This window comes from Anser cygnoides, chromosome Z, assembly GCF_040182565.1.
Source record: "Anser cygnoides isolate HZ-2024a breed goose chromosome Z, Taihu_goose_T2T_genome, whole genome shotgun sequence".
In the NCBI taxonomy this organism is placed as follows: Eukaryota; Metazoa; Chordata; class Aves; order Anseriformes; family Anatidae; genus Anser; species Anser cygnoides.
Window position 1 is genome coordinate 779,348 of NC_089912.1, and position 24,186 is coordinate 803,533.

The following is a 24,186-nucleotide window of genomic DNA, read 5'->3' on the forward strand; positions in this document are numbered from 1 at the left end:
ATCGTTGATGTAGGCTAAATACTGCTATGTGACATACCAAGTGCTTGTAAAACACACATTTTCTAAGAGGGACAGGAACAGTAGTGGGCAGGAGGGGCTGGAGGACTCCCATCACTCCTTCACCTCCCTTAACATCACTCCCAGCTGCCTTTAAGCAGTAAGTTACAAATGACTCCATTCACACAATTCAAAAGTGTTACGTTGCCCTTAACGCAACGACCACCTAACACAAGAGCATCAGAAAGTACATACACTTTTTAAGTATCGCTGAGGCTTAGTAATGAGCTAGAGTAATATTTTATATGGGATCACACTCTAAATCCTAGCCCTCTTGACTTCACATTTATTGAAGACAGTTCTATTTGGTATGACACTGAGCATATACTTTAACTCTGGGAACCACAGCTGTGACTTAGTTAATGATCTCAATAAATCCTACTTAAACAGAGACGAGAAAAGAATTATGCAAATGAATTTCTGTACCACATGTACGTGATAACTGAAACCATACCAAAATAAGCTTCAGTATATGAACACCAATACCTTTTTTAATTGCATATGTGAAAAATAGGGAAGCAGGGCTGGGGGGAGACAGTTTAAATTTTTATTTCAGAAGAGTTACAACTGCAGAACATTTATCAAAAGTTGACAGATTTCTTATAAAAGGGAAACATGAAGGAAATATATATACGAACAGGGATGGTTAAAAACACAAGGGATGAGAGATTCTCAAATACAACTGTGAATGCGATCAATAATTACTTCTCAAAACAGATCCTTTTGGAATGATGATTAATACCTCAGTATAAAACTACTTCTTTCTCAGCACATGCATCAACCAGTCACACTTGGCAGCTAGATAAAATGTCATCCATCAGTCTCTTGTAGACCCAAGCATCACCTTTAAGCCGTTGTCTCCTGATACCAACTACTTCAGGTTTACTGAGTTGACATACTTCTAACTCAAACTTCATAGTTACTTTGCCAAAATCTGACTGTGTTTGGCATTTCAGGGTATAACTGTACAAAACAAAGGAAAATTAAAATCATTTAATTGTTTAATGTTTGTTTCGAAATACAATTTTGAATGAATAACAACAGCACTTTACGGAAATTACCCCACTGGTATTCACATTACTGAGAAAACAACCCATAATGAAGTCAACTGAGAGTTTTGATTACATTAGTCCTACAATGCTATCGTTTCACCCAGGTACAAACGTATGGCAGTAAAGGCCTACCCCAGCCATGGGAACTGCTGCCACAGACCCTGATTCATGGAGCACAGAGCTGGAAGGCACTGGGGTGTTCCTGCATTTTACCTGGAGACCACTCTCCTCTCTGCAGAGACCACTGCTGAGGGGCTGGCTACAGCTCAACTGTTGCTAGTATGAGAAATGGAAAAACTGATCCTGAAGTTCTAATCACCACAACAGAGAGGGGCTCTTCTCTGTAGTTATGTACCTGTCCACATTTTGAGCTTGAGCATCAGAGGTCCAGGCATATTCTGACACACTGGACAATTAAATATTCAAGCACTTCAGAAGATACATATTAATGAGCGATGCAAGACATTTATTTCATGCTTTGGAAAACTAGCAAACAGACGTTAATTTTGGATCAAAAATAGGAACTGATACTAGTCTTAGTACTTTAGTCTCATTAGCAAATCCTAAAATTTAAAATAAACTTGCACAAAGTGTGGATTCTCTGCAGTTTTAAAAAAATACACCGATCTCTTGGCCAAATATTTATGTTTTTACTGCCAATAATAAGTGTTGCAAGTATCTACATTACCCTCCCAAATTGTCTAATTTGTGTCATAATCAACCTTTTATATTTAAAATTTCGCAAAGGATAGACAAAACTCTCATCAGTCTTTTAAGTGTCATCTCACCATTACTGTTTAATATTTGTCAAAGAGCTCTATGAGACCTCATGTAACATTGCTTTGCATTGTGTGGGCAATTTTCATCACACAAACATTTAATGTTCTCTGTGCTTTCTGCAAAAGTATTATATTTTACAGAGTGGGGCCGAGAAAGAAAATTTAAATACTTTATCAAGGACTAGGGTACTGGCTATTTAGACATGTATATGCGGAAGTAATCCTTGTTTCCACTTACCCCTTCTTAACATACTCCACTTGCTTCTTTGAAAGGACGGAGATTATTTCATTCAACAGTTGGTCTGGATTCCTCAGCTGAGTAGTGGTAACATTATAGTGTGCCTAAAAGTAGCCAGCCCATTAAAAAAAGTCAAGGAAAGTCATCTTTCTCTCCAAACTGAAGATATTATGGAAACTTTTCATACAGAAAGCTTCAGAACATCTAACCATATTGACAAAAATGCTTCAGATCCCTAATATTATCATCATTAAGACACTGTAGTTAACAGCAGAAACACTAAAGGTGAACTTCCGGACAATTAATATCAAAGCATGCACAAACTCTAATCCAACATAAAATCCAAAGTAGCAGTGATGGGCCAGGGCAGCAAAGAGACTGTTAAAAGTCTTGTATATAACCAGAATTGATCGCTTGACAGGATTACGAAAAACAGACACAAGACTGTGCTTAAAGCACCCTTTAGCTGGGAGATTGTCTATCCTTTATTGCTTAGCCAAGACGGTGCTTCTGGTATGAAGGAACACACATAGTTCCATGAGGCTTTTCTAGCCTTAAGGCATCACAGCATTTAAAGAAACAAGGTTATTTACTGCCCATAAGTTTATGATTATAGTTTTGTTTATATCAAGGTTTAATGCTGCATATAACAGCCTTGTCCACTAAGTGACTTCTTGAACTTCTCTTTTGAAGAGACTTCTTCTCTTCAAATATAAATTCCCTTTAAGTGATTTATATGGCACTGTTCACTGCATGGAAAGGTCTAGTGTTATGCCAATGCATGTATATTCTAGAAAACTAATACCAAACCTATGAATCAACTGTGGTAGGCACAAGTTATTAATTTAATGTTAAAGTGTTCTGTGCAAAGGAACTGCTTATTCTAAGGCTGTTTAAAGAACTAGTAGTAATAAACTTTCTTGGATGAAGAGACATCAAAACTTTAAAAATTAAAAATTATGCTGACAGTGTCAGAAATTCTTTTACAGGCTGTACACTACTTCAGGTTTTAAGCTTAATCTCAGATTCTCCTGAATTCTAAAAACTATCCTGGAATACTTTCCCATGTATATCACTCCTGGATTACAAAAAATGAGCAAGGGATATCATCAAAACTCACTTTACTGCACCAATGGGAGAGCTAGCAATAGCTTTATACAAAAATATGATTAAACATTTTCAGCTAGGGCTCCCCTTTAAACTCATCTTGTTTCCCTCCTATTTGATTATATGGCACACAAAAAGCAATGGTCAAATCCCTCCCTTGATGTGCTGGCAACTTGCCTGAGCCCAGACTAGTACTAACTCCCCTGGTAATAACTGGGGCATTATCACATTAACAGAAATGCAGTAAGAGCAACTGCAATTTTCTGTAGAGTGCAGGCAAGTCAAACCACAGAAGTTTTCACATGGCCAGTCCTAAAGGTATTGGATGTTTTCAATAACTATCCTCTATTTCCATATCAGATTTCCCCAGCAGCCATACCTTAAGTTTCCTTGGCCCATCTCTAGTGGATCGTTTCTTTTTGCTTGGTGTAAGCATTGTGATCACTTTATCTAGGCCTCTTTCAAGGCTTCCAAATATCTTGGCCTTTCTCTTCTTTTGGTTGCTATCCACATGGGCCAGGTTGAGATCTAGTTCCACCGAGTGACACCTGTTAAAGAAAAAAATTTAATTACTTGTTTTATGTCAGTATTCACAAGCTAGCTATATCAGATACATCATTGCAATATTACCAGAGCTGACAGAGTAAAAAAAACAAACGAAGTGTAGCGTATTAAGAAAGTTTCTATTTAAAAGTCACTTGAGCTTTAAACTCAGAGAGGTATACAAAAACCACACTCTAGGGAACTGGAACAAGAAAGAATTTACATTACAGAAAACAGGAATGCATTCTGAAGATAATTGACTTCTAGTTTTAAAACTTTTTTCTGCCTTCAGTATTTTCCAGTGAATATAGAACAAGGTTTTAGGAAGGTTTTAAACCAGATAGTGGGAATACAGCTTGCTGTTGTAAACAAGGCTTCCTAAGCTGTTCATGGATTAAGGTAGCACTGCTCTAAATCAGAAATGTATACAAATAACTGGACATTTACCTTCTTTCAGGAAGAACCTCAGCTGTTGTCAGTTCGTTTGTATTTACTGGGTTTTTGGGTTTCTTAATTGGGGTGACTGTTGTGAACTGTCTCTCTGAAAGAAAACATCCAAGCCAAAACAGGTATGTTTTTGAAACAGAGGATTTTTTCTTAATTCAGGATTTCTCATAATTAGTGATTTATTTTTTAAAACCAGCCCCCTATCTACCTCTGGTCTGCATCTTCGGAGTAATAAAACATTTTTAATATAACAAGACTATCCCTGCTACACAAAGAAAAACTGAGGCTGAATTCCCCAGATCTCTACAAGTCAAGTCTTTGAGTGACTGTGCAGTTCAGTATTATGAGTTTGGAAGGAAAGAGGATTAGAACTGCTTTCTTGCTCTGCCACTGGTCCAATGATAAATACTGAGGAATTTGCTATGTCAAACAGTTGCATTCCAAACCAAGTCATTTCCTTTACATGAACAGGTGCGAATTATATGGCCATGTTTAATAATACACACTAAATAATAGTCTAAAAAGTTCTACTATCGACACTGGCAGAGTTCTGTGGAACACAGTTTCAACTGTGCAGAAGTAAACCGTAAGTGAAACTGTCCATATAACAGTTGTTACAATTAAACCCTATCTAAATGCTCAAAGTTTCAGCATTACAGAACTGCATTTGGCCCCAGACAATGATGATCTCAAAATTACCAACTGCTACTTCCACCATTTGCTATCTCTAAGAATTACTACTACCTATCCTGAATGTAGGAACGTTCAGTGAAACAAAAAAATAATTTTGTTTAACTCTCAGAAATGTCTAACTAAAATGAGCTAGAACCATATTTCTGCATTTCTCAATCCAGAAGTACCTACTTTAACCTTTTAAACTTATCATGAAGAGAAACATCACAAGTTACCACATATAATCTTAAGACAAAAATCAGTTGTACATACAACTAGCCAGTAAATACTTCCTTAAATACTTAAGGAAGTACAGTGGTATGTTCAATATCCTTTATAACGTAAGTCATCCTGAAACAACCTAATGTTTCTGAACAATATCCCCTATTATCTAGAACAGAAAAGTCTCCTGTTGTAAGGAGTCCTTAGTATAGAATGACAGAGTTAACATTTACAATATCAACACCAAAACTTAAGTTTTAATGGCTGAAGGAAACAGTAAGAGGTATACAGGACCCGCCAGTTTTTATAAGAACGAACTAGACAAGCTGAGGACAGACATTTTCGGAACTCAGATGAGCTGACATAACGTATGCAGGTTTCTGTGGTCCATCACATAATTGTAAGACTTACACATTGTTAACATAAGTACTTTCGCTGCCACTCTGGACAGGTACTGTGAAAATAATGATACGCTACCATGAGAAATCCAGCAGTTAGATTTCTTTTAAAAGCTAAAAGCAATAAAACCAGATGACTAAAAGCATAGCTTTGTTTTCACTCAAGGTAACAGCAAACAAAAAACAAAGAATGAAGAAATCTTCTAAACCTTCATGGGAAGGCGGAAACATATGCTAGTTTTAGGAATTCAACACTTGATTCCCAGTCAAAGTGCATTTAAAGGCACATTCATATGAAACTGTAAGAAGTAATGACTTCTGTAATTAACATGGGAGTACCACACCCTGACATATGGTTAAATCTCTTGCAGCACCTTGTCTGATGTACAGGCAGGTGAATGTATACTGTGACAAAACAAAAAGTCTTCCAGAAACAGACGTTTTGGATACACAAATATTGTGTTCATATTTTAATTTACAATATTCCTAAGCAACACGTGTTCCTGGTTTTCATTTGTTACACACAACATACCTTTGAAGGCAGGTCCTCGAATGGATGTGCCTTGTACTTGCTTCTCAATCTGACTCTTTCCGAAGGGAGTCTTTGGAGCAGGAAGCGCAAAGGGCATCTCATTTTTTAACGCTGACTCTGTATCAACATTCTCTTTGCTTGCATGATTCTTTGATGCCACTTTTCTTGTCACTGGAGTTGACAGTGTGAATTCCGTATTATCCAGTTGAGCATCACGACTTGAATGCTGCTAGAGATGTAACAAAAAAAGCATCCTTGACTGTATTCTGATCACATTCAGGAAAGTTACTGACAAGGAAATTCTAAAATATAAGCAGGTCAGACACAATGGTTACAGAAGTATCATACACTACTCGTCTATTGAGCAAAACAGTTAAAAACTCTTCAGTACCGCCGATTCCCTCCTACAACGACTTGATTTCTTACAGATTGAGTCATTTGACTTTTATCTGCACATTTAAATTCTCCAGCTTCCACATTTAAGATTATTCCTCACCAGCTAATCTAAACACAGCTATGAATTTGCATTTGGTTTAAGTGTATAATTTGCATTGCTTCACCGTGGATTTTCTTGCCAATACTGAACTTCTTCCTGTACCTCCAAAGACCTGTCCAGCTCTAGCATAACTCCAAAATCTCATTTGCTGTGCCTTATTTTCCAATGTGTTATAAAATCCTGTTTTACTCATTTGCTTATTCCTTTACAGGCTGTTTTTAAGCAAACTAAAGGTCAAAGATAAGGTTCTCATCAAATTAATCATGTTAAATATTAATCATTTCATATATTTAGCTGAGCATTCTTCTTTACTCAGTCTGTAACTTTTTTTTGGCCATTGAACACTAAAAGTTGAAATATTTAATAAGAATTATGTAGAATGAGAAAAAGATTTCTGCATTAAGAATTTTTTTTTTTTTTTAAGGAACTAACACTAGTTCTTCAACCACCTGGTTTGTTCTGTGATTATTTAGAATAAACTCTTCCAATGGAGACTCTTCAAACAGTGAAGCTGCATCAGAAAATTCCATGGATCCGAATGCATACGGCATTTCACTGGAGTCTGGTGCATCTTCATATGTTGTAGTTTTTTCAGACTGAAATGAAAGATTGAGACAAAAGGAAGTTGAGATTTCATTGCAGCATTAAAAGTGAGATTTCATCAGAAGAAAAATCAGTAACATCTAAAACTGCCTCTTTTATTCTTTTATTTTTTTATAAGTTCTAACAGCTAATGGAAATTCCCATGCCAGCAGCCTACGTTTTATGATATGATCTTAATATTGCCATTGTGGATTTGTCAATTGATTTGTCAATTATAGCAAGAGCAGATAGGAAACTATTCTCAAAGCACGTCATCTTTCACAACCTGTGTCAAGAAGAGTAGCAACTCACAGAAATACCTGCCTTTGATTTCAAGACTTGGATCATGGGCTCTTTTCATCAAAAGCCAAATAATAAGCTGGAAAGAACCCCAGAGAAGAAGGCAGCGAAGGTTGAAAGGGGGCCAGATAACAGTAAACACATCACATCCAAAACATGTGATTGCAGAATCCACAGTACCACTTGAACCAGCATTCAGAAGACTTCACCTATGTGCAAGCCTAGACAAAGTATGATTTAGTAAATCATACAATTCACAACTTCAGTCAAGATTTCTCACCTTCATGCCCCACACCACATTCAATAACGATATCACAGTATCCTTAGTTTCTAGTTTTTGATTTCGGGAACCCCTTTCCCATGGACTCGTTTCATACCACTTTGCTGAAATCACATACAGCTAGTTTAAATTATCAATCCTGAGCTAGAATGGATGTATTTTTAGCAGAACTATGTTCTGCTGGCAGAAAAACATCTCTCAGCCTATGTTCACAGATATTGCAATGATCAGACGTCTCATTACTACTGGAAGTAGTAGTACTAGTGGTACTAGATCTGCTGTTATAACTTACTAAAAGGCCCTTACCAGAGGGCTGCTAGCTACAGCCAAGAATCCAACAACCCTATATTATAGCTGATATCATGTTCCATTACAATATGAAAGCCTGAACAGGATATCTTGACTACTGTGTTCTAGGAGAAATATATTGCATGGTGATTTTTTGGGAATATCTTTCTACATCTAACAGTTTGAAATAAGTCAGTATTATGCGTAGACTTGTGTCATCACAGAATGGATAGGGTTGGCAGGGACCTCTGGAAATCTTATGGTCCCACACCCCTGCTTAAGAAGGAACACCCAGAGCAGGATGCCTGGGTCCACATCCAGGCAGCTTTTGAAGATCTCCAGAAGGGGAGGTTCCATAAGATCTATGGACAACTTGTGCCAGTGCTCCGTCATCTACATAGTAAAGAAGTGTTTCCTATCTTTAGACAGAATCTCTTGTGTTCCAGTTTGTGCCCATTGCCTCTTCTTTGTCCTGACGCTGGGCACCACTGAAAAGAGCCTGGGTCTGTCTTCACTGCATCCTCCCCTCAGGTATTTATACACATTGATAGGACGACCCCCCTCCCACACACTCCCCGAGCCTCCTCTGCTCCAGGCTGAACAGCCCCCCCAAGTAGTTGGTTATGTGAAAGGTTATGTTTGCTTGGTTGTTTACATGAGACCAGATCTAAATAGACGTATTTGCTGGTTGGGTATTTCAGCAGATGCAGTTGACGCTCACTTGCATTATCTACGTGCAGGCAAGTAAAGTTCATCCTGAGCATTGTAGGGCTACTGGCCTGTTAGCATTACGTGGACATGATTTTCACAATCACTTAAGACATAATACATATGTTAAACAGCCAGATCAAATTAGCCTGAGATACCATCCCACAAATATAGATGAAGTAACTTCATAGCATCAATGCTGCTGAACCAAGAAGCTCAACCTTATAATGATCTGAGTGCCAAAAATAACCCACTTTGATCACAGAAATCACATCATACATATTCAGCAGCACTTATGATACATAGTCTGTTATGCAGCACTACTAATCTTAGAAGTCTCATCTGTATTACAGAGCAGCCGGATGAATGAACTGAAATAATTTACATGCAAGTGAATTATATGCATAAAAATGTATTTACTTAGAGAGCTTGTCTTTACAGGGAATAGCATGTTCGGTTAGCTAGCTAACAATTTTACACAGAAGTTCAGAGGTCAAGGAAGGAACAGCTTACACTAAGTCTGAAATTTTACTGAATGCTTTTGAGTTTGTCAAGCATAATTATTGCTGACATCACAGATAGCTGCATACTACATATGATATTGCAAGCAATTTAGCAACTTCAGACAAATTCTGAAGCACCCTATGTGCACTTTTCTGCCAAAGCACAGGAACAAAAATTAAGAACTAGCTACGCACAAAAGCACTTCAGAATCCAATTCTTCAGAAAAAAAAAAACACCACCACCACCAGCATTTCCTTTACTCAAAATAACCTGACTCCTCTCAGAGATTACGTTCAAAAAGGAAGCAGATGAGGAGGAGCAGGTCTCTGCCCTTTAATCATCCACTCATGTAGTATCCACGTCATTTCAAAGTAGGCTGCCCAGATGATATGCCAGGATGTTTCAGAAGACCTGCCTTACTAAGCCAAACACAACTAACAAGCTACAAAAATATTTAGAGACAAACATGGAAAGTAAGAAGGTAGGCATCACAAAAGACAATCTGGAACACTCACACAGGCCAAACAACGGGCTGTTTTGGTTCCAGGAGCTGCCAAAGGGAGATTTTCTGTGGTGCTCCCAACACACCATGTACTCCCCACTGACTGTCCCAGTACCGCTATGTTGCAGTAGCAGCCCAGCTGGCTAAAACAAACAATGAGGAGGCCGAACTGTTTAGAACAGAACAGTTCAGTCAGAAGGGAGCTTCAAAAATCGTCAATTCCACTGCCTGACCACTTCAGGGCTAAGCAAAAGTTAAAGCATATTAACAAGGTCACTCTTCAAATGCCTCTTGAATACTGACAGGCACAGAGCATCGACCACCTCTTTATGAAGCCTGTTGAAGTCTTTGACCACCCTCTTGGCAAAGAAACTTTTTCCTGGCATCTAGTCTGAACCTTCCACGGTGCTGCTCCCACACATCCTTCCATTAGTTCCCAGTGGTCAGAGGTGAACACCTCCCTGTGTGCTTCCCCTCCTCGGGAAGCTGCAGAGGTCACCCCTCAGGCTCCTTTTCTACAAACTACACAACCCAAGTGTCCCCAGCCTCTCCTCGCTGCACATGCCTTTCAGCCCTTTCACCAGCCTCGTTGCCCTCCTCTGGATGCTCTCCAGTGCCTCAACCTCCTTTTTATGCTGTGCAGCCCAGCGCTGCACACACTATTCCCGGTGAGGCCGCACCAGCTCGGTACAGCGGGACACTCACCCCTTTGGGCGGGCTGCCTGGGCTGTGTCTCATGCACCCCAACACAGGTTTGCCCCCTTGGCTGCCAGGGCTCGCCGCTGGCTCACGTGGAGCCTGCTGCCACCAGCATCCCCAGGTCCCCTCCTGCCGAACTGCTCCCCAGCCACTCGTCCCCCCGGCTGTGCCCGTGCCCGGCACTGCTCCATCCCAGCGCAGCACCCGGCATTTCCCTTTGCTGAACTTGATGCCAGTGCTGATCGCCCAGTGCTCCCGTCCATCCCGATCCCTCTGCAAGACCTCTCCTCCCTCCAGGGAGCCAGAGGCACCTCCCGGTTGAGTATCATCAGCAAACTCCCTGAGAATGCATTCCACGTCTGCATCCGGGTCGTGGATAGAAACGTTGAGCAGAACTGGCCCTAGAATGGAGCACTGGGGAACACCACTGACTGTCTACCAGCCAGATGTAGGCCCGTTCACTACAACACTCTGGGCTCTGCCATTGAGCCTGTTCATCACCCAGAGCAGTGTGCATCTGTTCATCGCAGAGTTGGACACTTTGTCCAGAAGCATGCCACAAGGACAGAATCAGAGTCCTTGCTAAAATCCTGAAAGACAACGTCTGCCACCTTCCCTTCATCCACCATGCAGGTGAGCTGGCTGCATACATGCTCTTACTGATGATTAGGGCATCAATCTCTTTTCCCAGGCAGAATTTTGGTAACACGGAAACATTTTTATCAGTATGTTGTCCTGTTGAACTCCGAAACTTACCTCTGGGCCTGCTGATTGAGTTGTGCTGGCATACTCTGTTAGCAACGGAACCCGTAAGCGAACGCGCTTGCCACGAGCCTTCTTGGATTGAAGCAAGAGATATGTTGCTGACAATTGGTCGTAATTCCACTGGAAAACAAAGGTATGTAAATGTCTTTGGAAAAGTTGTAAGTAGAAAGTAAGCTCAGCCTTCTGAAAATTTCTGCATTTCTGATTTTTTTTACACCTGACGTGCAACTCTTAAGTTTGATCATGCTCAGATAGTTTCAGACTTCAGCTGATTCACACAATACGTTTGAAATAAAGAAGATGCTTCTTCATGCTTGAAACTTACTGTATAGTAAAAATATTAAGAATGAAAACTAAGGCTAAGACAAGAATCTTTCTACAGAAGTGAATGGCAAAGACCCTGTTTGGTTAGTATTTCAACCAGACTCCCATTTTTTTGCGTCACGTTCCCGCCTAACCCCAAGCAACATCAATTTTTGGTATGATTTTCAGCAACTTGACTACAATAAGTACCACAGGTATAATTCCTGACAGGCTCGCAGCATAGTATTACTAGTTTGAATTAGTTATAACGCATTAGAAGTCCTCCAGTAAAGGACTGTGTAAATGCCACAAACTTAATTGTGAGAACTGTTTTCCCTTATTCAAAATATTCAAATTCAAGGGACAATTTTTAGAATCAGGTTAAAGCCAGAGTCCACCTCATGTTGTAAGTCTCTACTACCAGCTTAGAATGTCCCTGCTAACATATTGGTACAATTCCTCTACAGGTAGTCAGCTCAGCTTTTGTAATTTATATTCCAATGGGACAGGAACAGAGTCACTTCTTTAAAAGTCTGTGAAAAGCAATTCCCCCACGCTTATTTTATAGCCTGGCGGAGTGATGCACTGATAGTTTTCTCTTCCCTATCGGAACATTCCAAAGCAAGGAGTTAAGCCAGTGCATGACATCTGTTGTTCACCCAGACATTTTTAGGTTGAGGCTATTTTGCCTTTCAGCAATTCGTAAGGATATTAGCACGGTAGAAAATAACAATAAGGCTTAGGAAACACAATGAAAGGACGAATAAGAAAAGACAAATTTGAGCTTCAGAGCTGTAGTGATAAATCCTGAAGGTCTGTGGGGATTCCGTAGGTTGGAAAAGCACAGCAAAACTCATGCCTGAGAATAAGGGACCATGAGGCTGTTAACACGCTAAGGTTACTTACTGTATTAGTGTGCTTAATTACAACAAATTAACAACGTGTATTTCTTACCTCTGATATTAATTCCGACATACTCTCCCTGCTCTGGTTGTGAAACACGGAAAGCTCTGTCACGCAGTCTTCGTCAAGGTGTCCCTGCTGAAAAAACATGGACTACATTAAAGCATGGAGCTTTCAGGTTGTCTCACTGAGACACATCTGACCATGACAGTGTTGTGATATGCAGCGGGCTGAGTCCATAATTATCCATGATTTCAAATTTTGTACTTTAGCTAGCATCACAGCTAAATATTGCCGTGAGTAAACAGAGTCACGCAACTTCAGCGTCTCGGCCCTCCTTGGTGAGAGTTTCTGAACTCACATACGAAAGCCTGTCTGCAGATGAGATTTTTCACTTGAGTGGAAGCTACACTTTTATCTCTTCTTAAATATGCAAAGCTATATCAGGCATGCACGTCTTTGCCAGAGCCACTTAAAACTGACAGCGCATGTGCAGCAAGCTGTTCTTTACCTAGAGAAACAGTGGCACCCACTGGCCAGCAGGAGGCATTGGCTGCAAATGAGCATCAGCTGCTCCTCAGCACTTAATGACAGCTGGAATTTCCCCCAATCCCCCACACTTCCCTCATCTCACACACAAAGAGTTGAGGGACAGAGAGGACAAACACGCTTTTGAAGAGGTTAGCTTGTTGGCCAAACGAGCAATTCTCAGTGAGAAATAGAATTAAGATAAGCATGTCCAAGTAAAACAGGAATACTTGCTTTTTACCCCCTAAACGAAGTACTAACCAAGCAGCCTGGAGAATCAACTGGTTGCTCATATACAGAAATTCTGCACATTTTGATGAGGAGCTAGCTGTTTTTCTAATTAAGCATCAACTACAGAATACAAAGACAACACATCTTGAAATGCCTCCTCAAAAGAGATTGCAAACAATCAGTACCATTGTGATGGCAAGTAAGATTACATGAAATGCTGAGGAACCTCCCGGCAAGTGTACTTACTGGGTATTTACTTTGCCACTGGACAGCATCTGAATAACCTTGCATGAGCCACGGGTGACTTAACAGATGCTTAACTGTGATCCGCTTCTTTGGGTCCACCTAGCGGGCAGGAAGAATCAAGCTGTTACGCAAATCTTTGAGAACAGAAGAAACAACTTATCTTTTATTCAGACCTGCTGGGTGCTTAGAACCGATAGAATAGAAACCAACAGTGTTTCTGAACCCCATCAAAAGGAAGGTTAAATGTCTGAGCTGTGAAGAGCAGTTACAGAACCTATGGTTATAGTACACGTTCCAGGAACATTCTGCATTCACCAGACTGCCTAGATGTAGCCTGAGGGCATATTTAATATGTTCAGCTTCATTTATAATACATCTCATTTATAAACACTTCTTAATTGTGCTGTATCAATAGAACACCCAAATGCAAGGTGATTCAAGACTTCATTTAATTATTTACATTTTAATTATTTCTATATCCAAGAACTATTATTACATTCTTATGTGAGAATTTTCTGAAGAAGACAAGGCCAACCTTTCCTTCAAGGATTCAGACATGTAAGAGTTAATCTTCAAACACCAAATATTTTCTAATTGCTTCGTTGATGTAGTATTCCGACCTCATGTAATAGCATTTTATAGACCTATCAGAATAGAAGCAGCACCTTTACCTGTAGCATTTGGTTAAGCAGCAGCGTACTGCTAGGAGAGAGCCACTTGGGAATAGTATATTTTCCTCTCTGCAGAAAAAAAAAATAAAGAGGGTGTAGAATGAGCCTTGAATAGTTAGGTCAAATGGAATTATTAAATTACTTAGGTGATAGTGACATCTCTTTTCAGCCAAAAAGGAAGAACAACCACATGCAAAACATGTTTAGGAGTTTAGATAAGGACAGGAAGATGGCTCACCAGATACCGTTATAAGCAAAACAGACATGGTATAATGAAGATCAATGTAATGTACTGACAATTGGTAATAAACTAGAGCAGTGAAAACTAAAAGCCTCCTCCCTCTGAGCAATGCAAGGGAACAGGGAATGGGGTTGTGGTCAGTCCATAATGCTTTGTCTCTGCTGCTCCCTACACCTCCCCCTCTGCCCCTGCTCCGCGTGGGGTCCCTCCCACTGGATGCCGTCCTTCCTGAATGCATCATGCGGGGGCTGCCCACAGGCAGCAGCTCTTCAGCAACTGCTCCAGTATAGGTCTGTACCACAGGGTCCATCCGTCAGGACCACACCACTGCAGCAGATACTTCCACCAGACCTCCTGTTCCATCTTCACAAACATGGTTAGTGATACCATTAGAAACAGATGGTGGGCAATTTCACAATGCAGCTTTACTGGGAAAGTAAGGCAAGTTGAGCAACACACGTGATCTGCATGTGGATCCAAGAAGCCCCATTATCCACTTTGCTTTTAATATATTACTACAGATCAGGAGACAAGGTAAAACAGAGGTAGCATCTCCTTGACTGAGGACAGTGCTGGAAGGCAAATACCTCGCAGGAGCTACCAGAGGCATAAGATCACTCCAGAAATATTTTCTTCTTACAGGAGTTATAGCACACACTTGGTTGACCTACGTATTCCCAAGTGAAGAGATGTGGAGCATTCCAGGGAAAGAAACGCTGTGTGCAAGCACTGCGATCCTGCTTCCAGTCATAGGACCGTAGAAGCATTTGGGTTGGGAAAGACCTCTAAGATCATCTGGTCCACCCTTTCACCTCGCACTGCCAAGCCCACCATTAAACCATGTCACCAAGCACCTCATCTACACGGTTTTTGAATGCCTCTGGGGTGGTGACTCAACCACTTCCCTGGGCTGCCTGTTCCAATACCTCTCAACTCTTTCAGTGAGGAAATTTTTCCTAATAGCCAACCCAAGCCTCCCCCAGCACAACGTGAGGCCATTTCCTCTTGTCTTATCACTTGGTGCTTGGGGACACCAATCCCCACCTCGCTAGAGCCTCCTTTAAGATAATTGTAGAGCTTAGATTGAAGCAGCAGCCTTCCAACAGCTTTGAGCTGAGATTACAGTACATTTCAGCATCTGTAACGCTTGAAATTCAATTCCACAAGCATGCTTAAGTGTCTCCATTTCAAGCAATTTTCAGCTCGCAGCCACACGGAATTAAAACAAATTCAGAGCAGAAATAGCAAGCCTGCATCTTAACACCTGTGAGATTTCCCTCTTCCACTGCACTCAGACTGAGTTTTAAAACTTGCTCGTCTCTGTTCACCTCAACAAGTTCCACTGGCCAATGTTTCACCACTCCAAAGAATGCAGCTCCTGGCTCCCGTGCGCATTAGGCAGTGAGGCCTCAACTCTGCAGAAATCATCCTTGCAGACTCCAGAATCTCCTGTCCCCTCCCACCAGCACAGTTCTTGAATCCTCTTCAGGATGCTCCTCGACTTTTCAGACATACCAAGCTCTTGGTCATTGAAGGAGAAGCAGGTAGAGGAAGCCAAAGACCTCAGCCAACACAGCTGTTCCGCACTCCGCTGGCTTACTGGAGGCTTTGTGAACAGAAATTTGCTGGCAGCCTGCAAGTGGATGGTGGAGTTGTCTACAGGATGCCAAACAGCAGCTGTTTAGCTGCACCGGGAGGAATTTACAGGGGAACAGAACCAACGACTCAATGCTGTTACTTACTACCTCTTCAGCCTTTTCTGTTGGAGGCAATTTATGGGGTCTTGCATTTCCTCCTCATTCTGGACAGAGAGGTGCTGACAGACAGCACACTGAATGTAAGCCAGAGGTGTCTTCTGGCACAAAAGATGCCCAACACTACCATGGGCTGAATTAGGAAGCAGCACCACCAGACCAGGGGGCTGAGCCCTCTGTTCTGATCTTGTTGGACAACATCTACAACGCTGCATCTAGGTTTTGGCCCCCTGCAGGAAAGACATCAAATGGAAGAAAGCTCTTTGCATGCTCATTCTGGACGAGGAAATCGCAAAAGTGGAGGCAGAATCCTGCCTTTCCTAGAGAGGAGAATAGCTGGCATTCAAGAAACACTCAATGTTGGAAAATCCAATGGCAGATTTACAGTTCTGTCACAGCATACGGAGAAGCCAGATGAAATCCCACCCAAAAATCCAGCCCATTGGCAAGAAAATTCTTCTCCTGAAACTCCACTTGGTGTCATGCACCAGTTGCACCAGGCTGGAGTACCCTGAAGACCAATGGAACAAATCCACAAAATACTTCTAGGAAGAGCAGCAAAAATGGACAAAATTCAGCACTAAGGCCTTTTCGCCTTAGGCAAAGCTCAGCAGGTTCTGTCACCAAAAAAGCAAACCTCTTGTAACACTCAGCCATGTCCCCCCTAGCACAATCAATACCTACCATTATCCTCCTGTAGACTGCCATGACATTGTCATCATCAAAAGGGAGAAAGCCACACAGCAGAGCATACAGCAGTACACCCATGCTCCAAATATCTGCCTAAAAAATAAAAGTGAATACATGTTCACAAAGCAAATGTATCTAAAAGGGCTTCATGACAGACCATATTGTCTGCCCTTGGCAAAATCCACATACACTTCATGAAAAGTACGCTTGTCTGGTTGAAAAACAAACAAACAAAAGCAAGAATCAGAGGCCAACAACAGCAGTGCAAAGCTATGAGAACAAACAAAGGACTGACTCCATCCTAATAGCAAAGCAATTCAAGCAGCATGAAGGGATTCCCATTAGAACATTTTGGATAGATTAACAAAAGCAAATTGCAAGCAGTCCCAGAGTTCCAGGTATGAAATCAAAGTTGAGAAACCTCTTCACATTTTCTGCTCTCAATTTTTACAACATTGTGCAAGAAAAAGGGACCAAGTCTTCACACACAACTTGCAAGCTAAAGAAAATGCCTGACAAATCATTTAAGACTCTGAGACTGCACAAAAATTTGTGACAAGCGAGGAGTAATTGACAGAGTACCTTGCTCCTTCAAAGATTTTGTAGTAGAAGAACATTACTGTTTTGTAGGGCACTAAAAGATGGAGCAACTGGTGTAGGTAGGTAAGGATTAGCCAGATACAAACTAGCCAGCTACCTGACCTGTGGCCAATGGCACTGTTTGAGTCTGCGATTGCTAAGGCGAGTTGAGGCAGCTGTAGGAAGTACCAAAGTAATGCTGTCCAGGGGCATTCAGGAGGGAAACCAAGTGACCGTACCCCAGCTTCACTGCCTTTACAGACAGGGCACCAGAGGAAAAAACAACAAAAAAAAAAAACACACAAACAAAACAACACTAAAACTCTGCTACATACCTCTGAGCCAATATATGCTTTGCCCTGAATTAGCTCTGGTGCTGCATAAGCTGGGCTTCCACAGCAGGTGTTCAGATGGTAATCAAGACCTCCCTAGAACAACACAGAAATCAGAATAATCACACTGAAGCCTTGGCTTTAACACTGCTCATGTCATCTAGTAACGACACAGTAGAAGCCTCAGAGGTTCCCTCTTCTTCTGCTATGCATCTATGTTCACCTTTTATTTTGCTTTGTTGTAACATATGGATACACTAAGCAAATAGTCTAAGACCACAAACATCCTATACACATTCTGATCCCAAACTGCTCCTTTATCTATGTTCCTTGGCAAGATGCATTCTTTTCCTTAGCTCCTCATCTATTAATATGAATTCCCTGTGCAAATGCGCAGATAAAAGATACAAACCTGTGAAGAAGTGATCTAAGAGCTAGTGGGCATGAGGCTAGCTGGTTATTTATGACAGTACTTAATGCAATAACTTTTCAAAGAACCACTGATAAAATACTTCCTTATCAAAACCATGTTATTATTTCACATGCACTGTCTTCTACACAGATCACAATAAGATGACGTTATTCCACTGAGTTGATGCCCTGTTGGTCTTAATTACCAGCATGATGCTCTAACTTGCTCTACTGAGTCAAGTAAAACAATCTGAGGGTGAATAACTCTCTTGGAATCCCTAAAACTGTCTTCCCATTACATTGATCCTCACCAGCACCCACCTTGCATGTTAAAATGGCAAACAGAAAAGGCTCCTAAAAACTTTTTTTAGGATCGAGAAACAATTCAGTACAAACATATAAAACCAGAGGATCTGCATATGTCACCTGTATAAACTAGTTGGTTCTATCCACAATCTCCATCTCCACAAAAATCATTTGAAGAAAGACATACATAGTTGAAAAATGCATGAGGGAAAAGTGCATGCCAACCTAGTATTACTGGCCCTTGTATGAGACAGAAGGTGCTGCATGTACCAGATGATCTCCCTTAGATTAGAAAAATATCAAGTCTACGTGGAGAAAACAATTTAACAGGCTGCTCAGAAGCACAGCTGTTAACTGTTCTCTTGCGCAGTTCAGTCCCTTCCACGGAAGCAGTAATTGTATACCAACCACATCAATGGCTTTACTTTAAGGTGTTTGGGCAAGTCACTGCATTGCATTCTGTGATCAAACATGCATTTCTTGGGTGCACATCGTACCGGATCGAGCAGATGCTCTTACCTTTGGCTTTGCACAGAGTCCAAAGTCTATCAGCTTCAAATTATGTTCCTCATCAATCAGCAGATTTTCCTGGTGAAAGAGAAGGCAGCAAATAATGCTTTTCACCTGAGCATCCGAGGGACCAGCTTTTCTTTCATTAGTTCTTGCTGCTGTCAGCAGTTAGAGGCTGCAAAAAGCTCTCCTCTACAGACTAGCATTGGCTGTCAGCAAGTTCACCCCATATTCCGGTACCGCAGGCAGCAACGACTAGTTTGTATCTGCTGAACAGGGCACAAAAAAGGCACAGAAGATGCCCAACACTACCGTGGGCTCAGTTAGGAAGCAGCATCACCAGACCAGGGGGCTGAGCCCTCTGTTCAGCTCTTGTTGGACATCTACAACGCTGCATCTAGGTTTTGGCCCCCTGCAGGAAAGACATCAAATGGAAGAAAGCTCCGTGCGTGGCCTCCAGTCTGCTCAGGGGCTGGGGCCCTTGCTCAGTGAGGAGGGGCTGAGGGAAAGATGTTTGTTCAGTCTGCAGAGGAACCCCATGGCAGCCTTTTCACACCTACAAGGAGGGCAGCAAGACAGAGCCAAGCTCTTCTCAGCAGGGCACAGTGGGATGATGGCAGACAGCAGGCATGCATTCACTCAGGGGATGGTCAGGGACCCAACAGACTGCCCAGAAGAAGCGTGCCGCCTCGTCCATGGCAGGGCTTGAAGATGGCACTGGATAAAGCCATCAGACACTGGGTCCTGCTTTGAGCAGGAGGTTCAAGCAGAAATCTCTACAGTCGCTTCCAACCCAGGTTATCATATCCTCCTCTGGATTCACCAGCTCATCGGCTAGAAGCCAATTCCGTGCAGAAGGCACAAACAACGCTTTCTTTTTTGGGGGGAAAAAGGCTCTTTGGAGACAAAGATCTCATAAGCTGTCTGGGAAATTGCTTGAGCTCCAAGGGTTTGCTTTTCTTGGAGATATCAGCATCTCTAAAAATGCAAAGTTCTAACCCATTTGTGGAGAAACACTCTAATCTTCCAACCACTAAACCAATGCTTAATCTGCAATGACAGAAAAGCCATAGGATGGGGCCAGTAGCATGCATTTTATTCTGCACCCTCTCTATATGTATCCTTCATTTAAGCTATCAGACTCTGTTCCTTGAGGCACAAAACCATAACAGTTTGCACAACTTATTGACACCATCAAGGCTCTCTCCAGGTGCATGCTGGAAGAAAGAGCATAATAGAAATGCTTAACAAACATCCAAATCAGTTCCATGTCTCTGCTCCACTCCCATTCAGAGCATGATCACAGAATGGTTTGGGTTGGAAGAAACCTTAAAGGTCCTCTCATTCCACTCCCCCTGCCACAGGCAGGGACACCTCCCCCTAGACCAGGCTGCCCAAAGCCCCATCCAGCCTAGCCTTAATCCACCACTTCTCTGGGCAACTTCTTCCAGTGCGTCACACTCCTCAGAGTAAAGAATTTCTTCCTTATATCTAATCTAAATCTACACTCTCAATTTAAAACCACTACTCCTCGTCCTATTCCTACATCCTCAACCTTCCTGTAGGCCCCCTTTAGGTACTGGAAAGTTGTTATAAGGTCTCCCCAGAGCCTTCTCTTCTCCATGCTGAACAAACCCAACTCCCTCAGCCTGACTTTGTAGGAGAGGTGCTCCAGCCCTTCATCATCTCTGTGGCCTCCTCTGGACTTGTTCTAATACTTCTGTGTCCTTCTTGTGCTGGAGGCCTCAGAGCTGAACACAGTACTCTCGGTACTGATGTTCTACTTCTATTTCAGAGGAAAATCCTTCTTCAGGGTCAGCCAAATCCATTTCAGCTGAGGCACATAGTATCAAGCAGAAACAATACACTTCCAGAAGATGTCAGATCATTTGTTATTATTTACAAAAATGTGACTACTATTCAGGCTTACTGGTTTGAGGTCCCTGTGGGCATATCCCTGACTGTGAACATAAGCAATTGCTGAAACAATCTGCCGAAAAAATACACGAGCTTCCTCTTCTGAAAGACGGTCCTTAGAAATAATGTAATCAAACAGCTCTCCTCCAGGACAATACTGCAACAAGAAAGGTAAAGCTCAAATGAGAGTATGTTTAGAACATATCCAGGAAATCTAAGTAGCAACGAGAGCACAGAAAGCACCGGACAGCAGCTATAGGATGCTCTACCATTCCCTTTGCTTTTTCAGTACCCAAAAGTTTGGCATGGGTCACCACTGCAGCAAACCACACAAGCCAAGAAGTCTGACCCTTGCCTCAAATTTTGTATCCAATACATTACACTCCGGTCATGAGTGGTGCAAATCACCCAGGAGATGACAATCACTTGGGAGTTCTGGTGTCTCACAGACCTTGCTGGTGCTATTTTAAAACAATTGAAATGCAAGGTAGGAATTAAACTTATTTCACTTATTGGGAACACCAAAGAGTGGCTTTTACGAGAAGACAGAATATGTATTTTCAGCTTAATGTTTAAAGTAACCAATCGTGAACAAACTCATTAGTTAGATAACCTTTTAAGAAATGCTTCATTTCAGCTTTTCTGTTATATTATTGTATTCTGCTAAAGCAGACAGATCGTGTACTGTAACCTCAAGCATGGCAGAAACGCTATTTCTTACCTCTAAGACCATGAATATTTTCTTGGATGTCTCTATAACGTGATACAACCGGCAAATATGTTGGTGACTTAAGTTCTTCATGGCATCAATTTCTGTTTTAACACGAGGCAAGTCATCCTAAGAGACCACGAAAGTAAGGTATGAAATTGGTGACTACTTTGACACAACAGTAAGCAGCAGATATTGTGGAAGTCAAAATTTCACAGCATGTTTATGACAGTGTATGATTCAACATCAACTCATTTACAGCTCTTCCATTCCCCCCATATAATTCTGATCAGCAAAACCCGAAGATGTAGAATATCTAGTATTTTCATCAGCATTTTGTTTGAATTATTCTAATAATTTTCAACTTCTTCCATTATACAGTGAGTGAATATTGCCCACTTCCCAAGAAGGCACACGGTTTCTGTCACTGTTAAAATTCCTTCAGCTCTACAGCATCCTTTAAAAGGCAGCAGGACTAGTAGGCAGCATCTTTATATACCACACCCTTTGCTCTTGAGAACCGTACAAGAAACAGATGATGCTATCAAATGTAAAATGTTTTTGACTTACCCCTAGAGCAAGTTTGTCCATGATTTTTATCGCAACTTTTTCACCAGTAAGGAGGTGTCGTCCAAGTTTTACCTTTGCAAACCCACCTAAAATTGAAAATACAGACATTTAAAGCTCAGTGTGATGACGTGCTTTCACCCTTTTCGTCTCAGTTGTACAGCAGAGTACGTAGCATAATTGTGTGCAATGTTTTCATTAGAGGAAGAAGTGATTAGAGATAGTGGCTGCCAACTAGCTTCAGAATTCTGTTCCAAAAAAAACAAGAGCTTGCAAGCTGACATACTTTGTAACAACAGTTAATCTATACTCAGATAAATACTAGAGCGGCCAGGCAGAAAACAGGCACGTGTTTTTGCTCAGAGATTACTCCTACCCGTTCCAATTGTTTCGCGTAACTCGTAGTACTTGAGAATTTCCTCATAGCTGCTGACAGACATCGTGGGACCAGCGAGGGCTTACACTTCTTCCAAGCACCTGCAACGAGAAAGCGTGACCTGCGTTTGCGCTCTCCTCCTCCCACCACCTTCCGAGACGCGAAGGGGGCCGCTTGCAGCAGCGCCAGCGTGGCGTCTCGCATGTTTGTGTCCGGCCCAGCGCTAACACCGACGGCATCGCAGGGCGGCTGGGGCCGGAGGCGGGGGGTGGTGGTGGTGGTGGGGGTACCTCCGCCGATCTCCCCCTCCGCGGAGCGGGGGCCACCCGGAGCACCTCACTTAGGACGGCGCCCTGGCGGGCTCTGAGCGTCTCCAGAGAAGCAGGCACCCCGCCGCCAGCCCCCCCCGCCACCGCCGCCTCAGGGCGCCGCCCGCCCTCACCGCTCCGCCGCGGCTCCCGGCGCGGCCGTTGCCGTTCGAACCCTCCCGCACCGCCCGCCCGCCGCCGGCCCGGGGCCAATCGCTGCCTGCGCGCGGTGCCCGACGGGAGGGAGGTCGCGGAGAGGGGGGCGCGGCGGGGTGGCCATGTTGGGAGGGTCGGCGCTCTGCGCGGGGTGGGGGGTGTTTGAGGGGTGTTTGAGGGGTGTTTGTGGGGGAGTGTGTCCTCCTCTGGGACGTGCTCGGTAGAGTGCCCTGGGACAGGCCCCGCAGGAGGGACAAAGCTCTCTGGTACGCAGGGATCACCTCCTCCACGCTCGGGAGCGATGCATCCCAGCACAGGGGAAGTCAGGCAAAAAAACGGCAGGAGGGCTCCACGGAGGAGCGAGGGGCTCCTGGCCAAACTCAAGCAGAAAAAGGAGGCCTGCAGAGGGTGGAAGCAAGGAGAGGTACCCTGGGAGGGATACAGACACACCGTGCGAGCAGCCAGGGATAAGGTGGGGAAAGTCAAAGCACTGACAGAATTAACTCTGGAAAGGGACATCAAGGGCAAGAAAGGCTCCTCTAGTACATCAGTGGCAAAAGGAACACAAGGGAAAAGTGCTCCCTCTGCTGAAGGAAAGAGGAGACGTGGTTACCCATGATATGGAGAAAGCTGAGGTACTTAAAGACTATTTTTGCCTCAGTCTTCACTGGCAAGAGCTCCAGCCCCACAGCCCGAGTCGCAGAAGGCAAAGGCAGGGAATGGGAGAATGAAAAACCACCCCCTGTAGGAGAAGATCAGGTCTGAGACCAGCTAAGGAACATGAACGTGCCCGAGTCCAGGGGACCTGAGGAGATGCATCTGCGGGTCCTGAGGGAATGGGCAGACATACTTGCCAAGGCACTGCCTGGCATATTTGAGAAATCGTGGCAGCCCAGTGAAGTTCCCACTGACTGGAAGAGGGGAAACATAACCCCCATTTTTAAAATGGGAAAAAGGAAGACCCAGGGAACTACAGGCCTCAGCTCTGTGCCCAGTCAGATCATGGAACAGATCCTCCTGGAAACTATTCTTCTAAGGCACATGGAAAATAAAGAGCTGCTCCCTACCCAGCAGTGCGCGCTTGCAGCCTAGAAGGCCAACTGCCTCCTGGGCTGCATCAACAGAAGCGTGGGCAGCAGGGCAAGGGAAGGCATTGCACCCCTCTACTCTGCTCTTGGAGGCCTCCTTTGGAGTGCTGCATCCAGGCCTGGTGCTCCCAGCAGCATAGCCCATATGGAACCCAAGGATAGGGGTCTGTAAGAACGGGTCCAGAGGAG

The 24,186-nt window shown here is 42.9% G+C and overlaps 1 protein-coding gene across 4 annotated transcripts; it reads right to left on the reverse strand.

Moving 5' to 3' along the window:
• Window positions 1-582: 582 nt before the first annotated feature.
• On the reverse strand, window positions 583-22,970 carry MELK (maternal embryonic leucine zipper kinase). Of its 4 annotated transcripts, none has more exons than XM_066988199.1 (18): window positions 22,888-22,970; window positions 22,446-22,546; window positions 22,073-22,158; window positions 21,515-21,631; window positions 20,807-20,950; window positions 18,886-18,954; window positions 17,653-17,745; window positions 16,733-16,831; window positions 14,054-14,122; window positions 13,383-13,481; window positions 12,429-12,515; window positions 11,163-11,291; window positions 6,993-7,139; window positions 6,048-6,276; window positions 4,224-4,317; window positions 3,613-3,781; window positions 2,127-2,230; window positions 583-1,020 (listed from the first exon to the last, which is right to left on the reverse strand). In XM_066988199.1, the coding sequence occupies exons 2-18, from the start codon at window positions 22,507-22,509 to the stop codon at window positions 843-845; spliced, it is 1,977 nt and encodes a 658-aa protein (XP_066844300.1). In that variant the 5' UTR covers window positions 22,510-22,546; window positions 22,888-22,970; the 3' UTR covers window positions 583-842. The 4 variants fall into 4 exon arrangements, with proteins under 4 accessions (XP_066844300.1, XP_066844301.1, XP_066844302.1 ...); XM_066988200.1 differs by having other exon boundaries at window positions 22,781-22,913; XM_066988201.1 differs by lacking the exon at window positions 22,888-22,970 and adding an exon at window positions 22,736-22,881 and having other exon boundaries at window positions 6,048-6,273.
• Window positions 22,971-24,186: the final 1,216 nt, after the last annotated feature.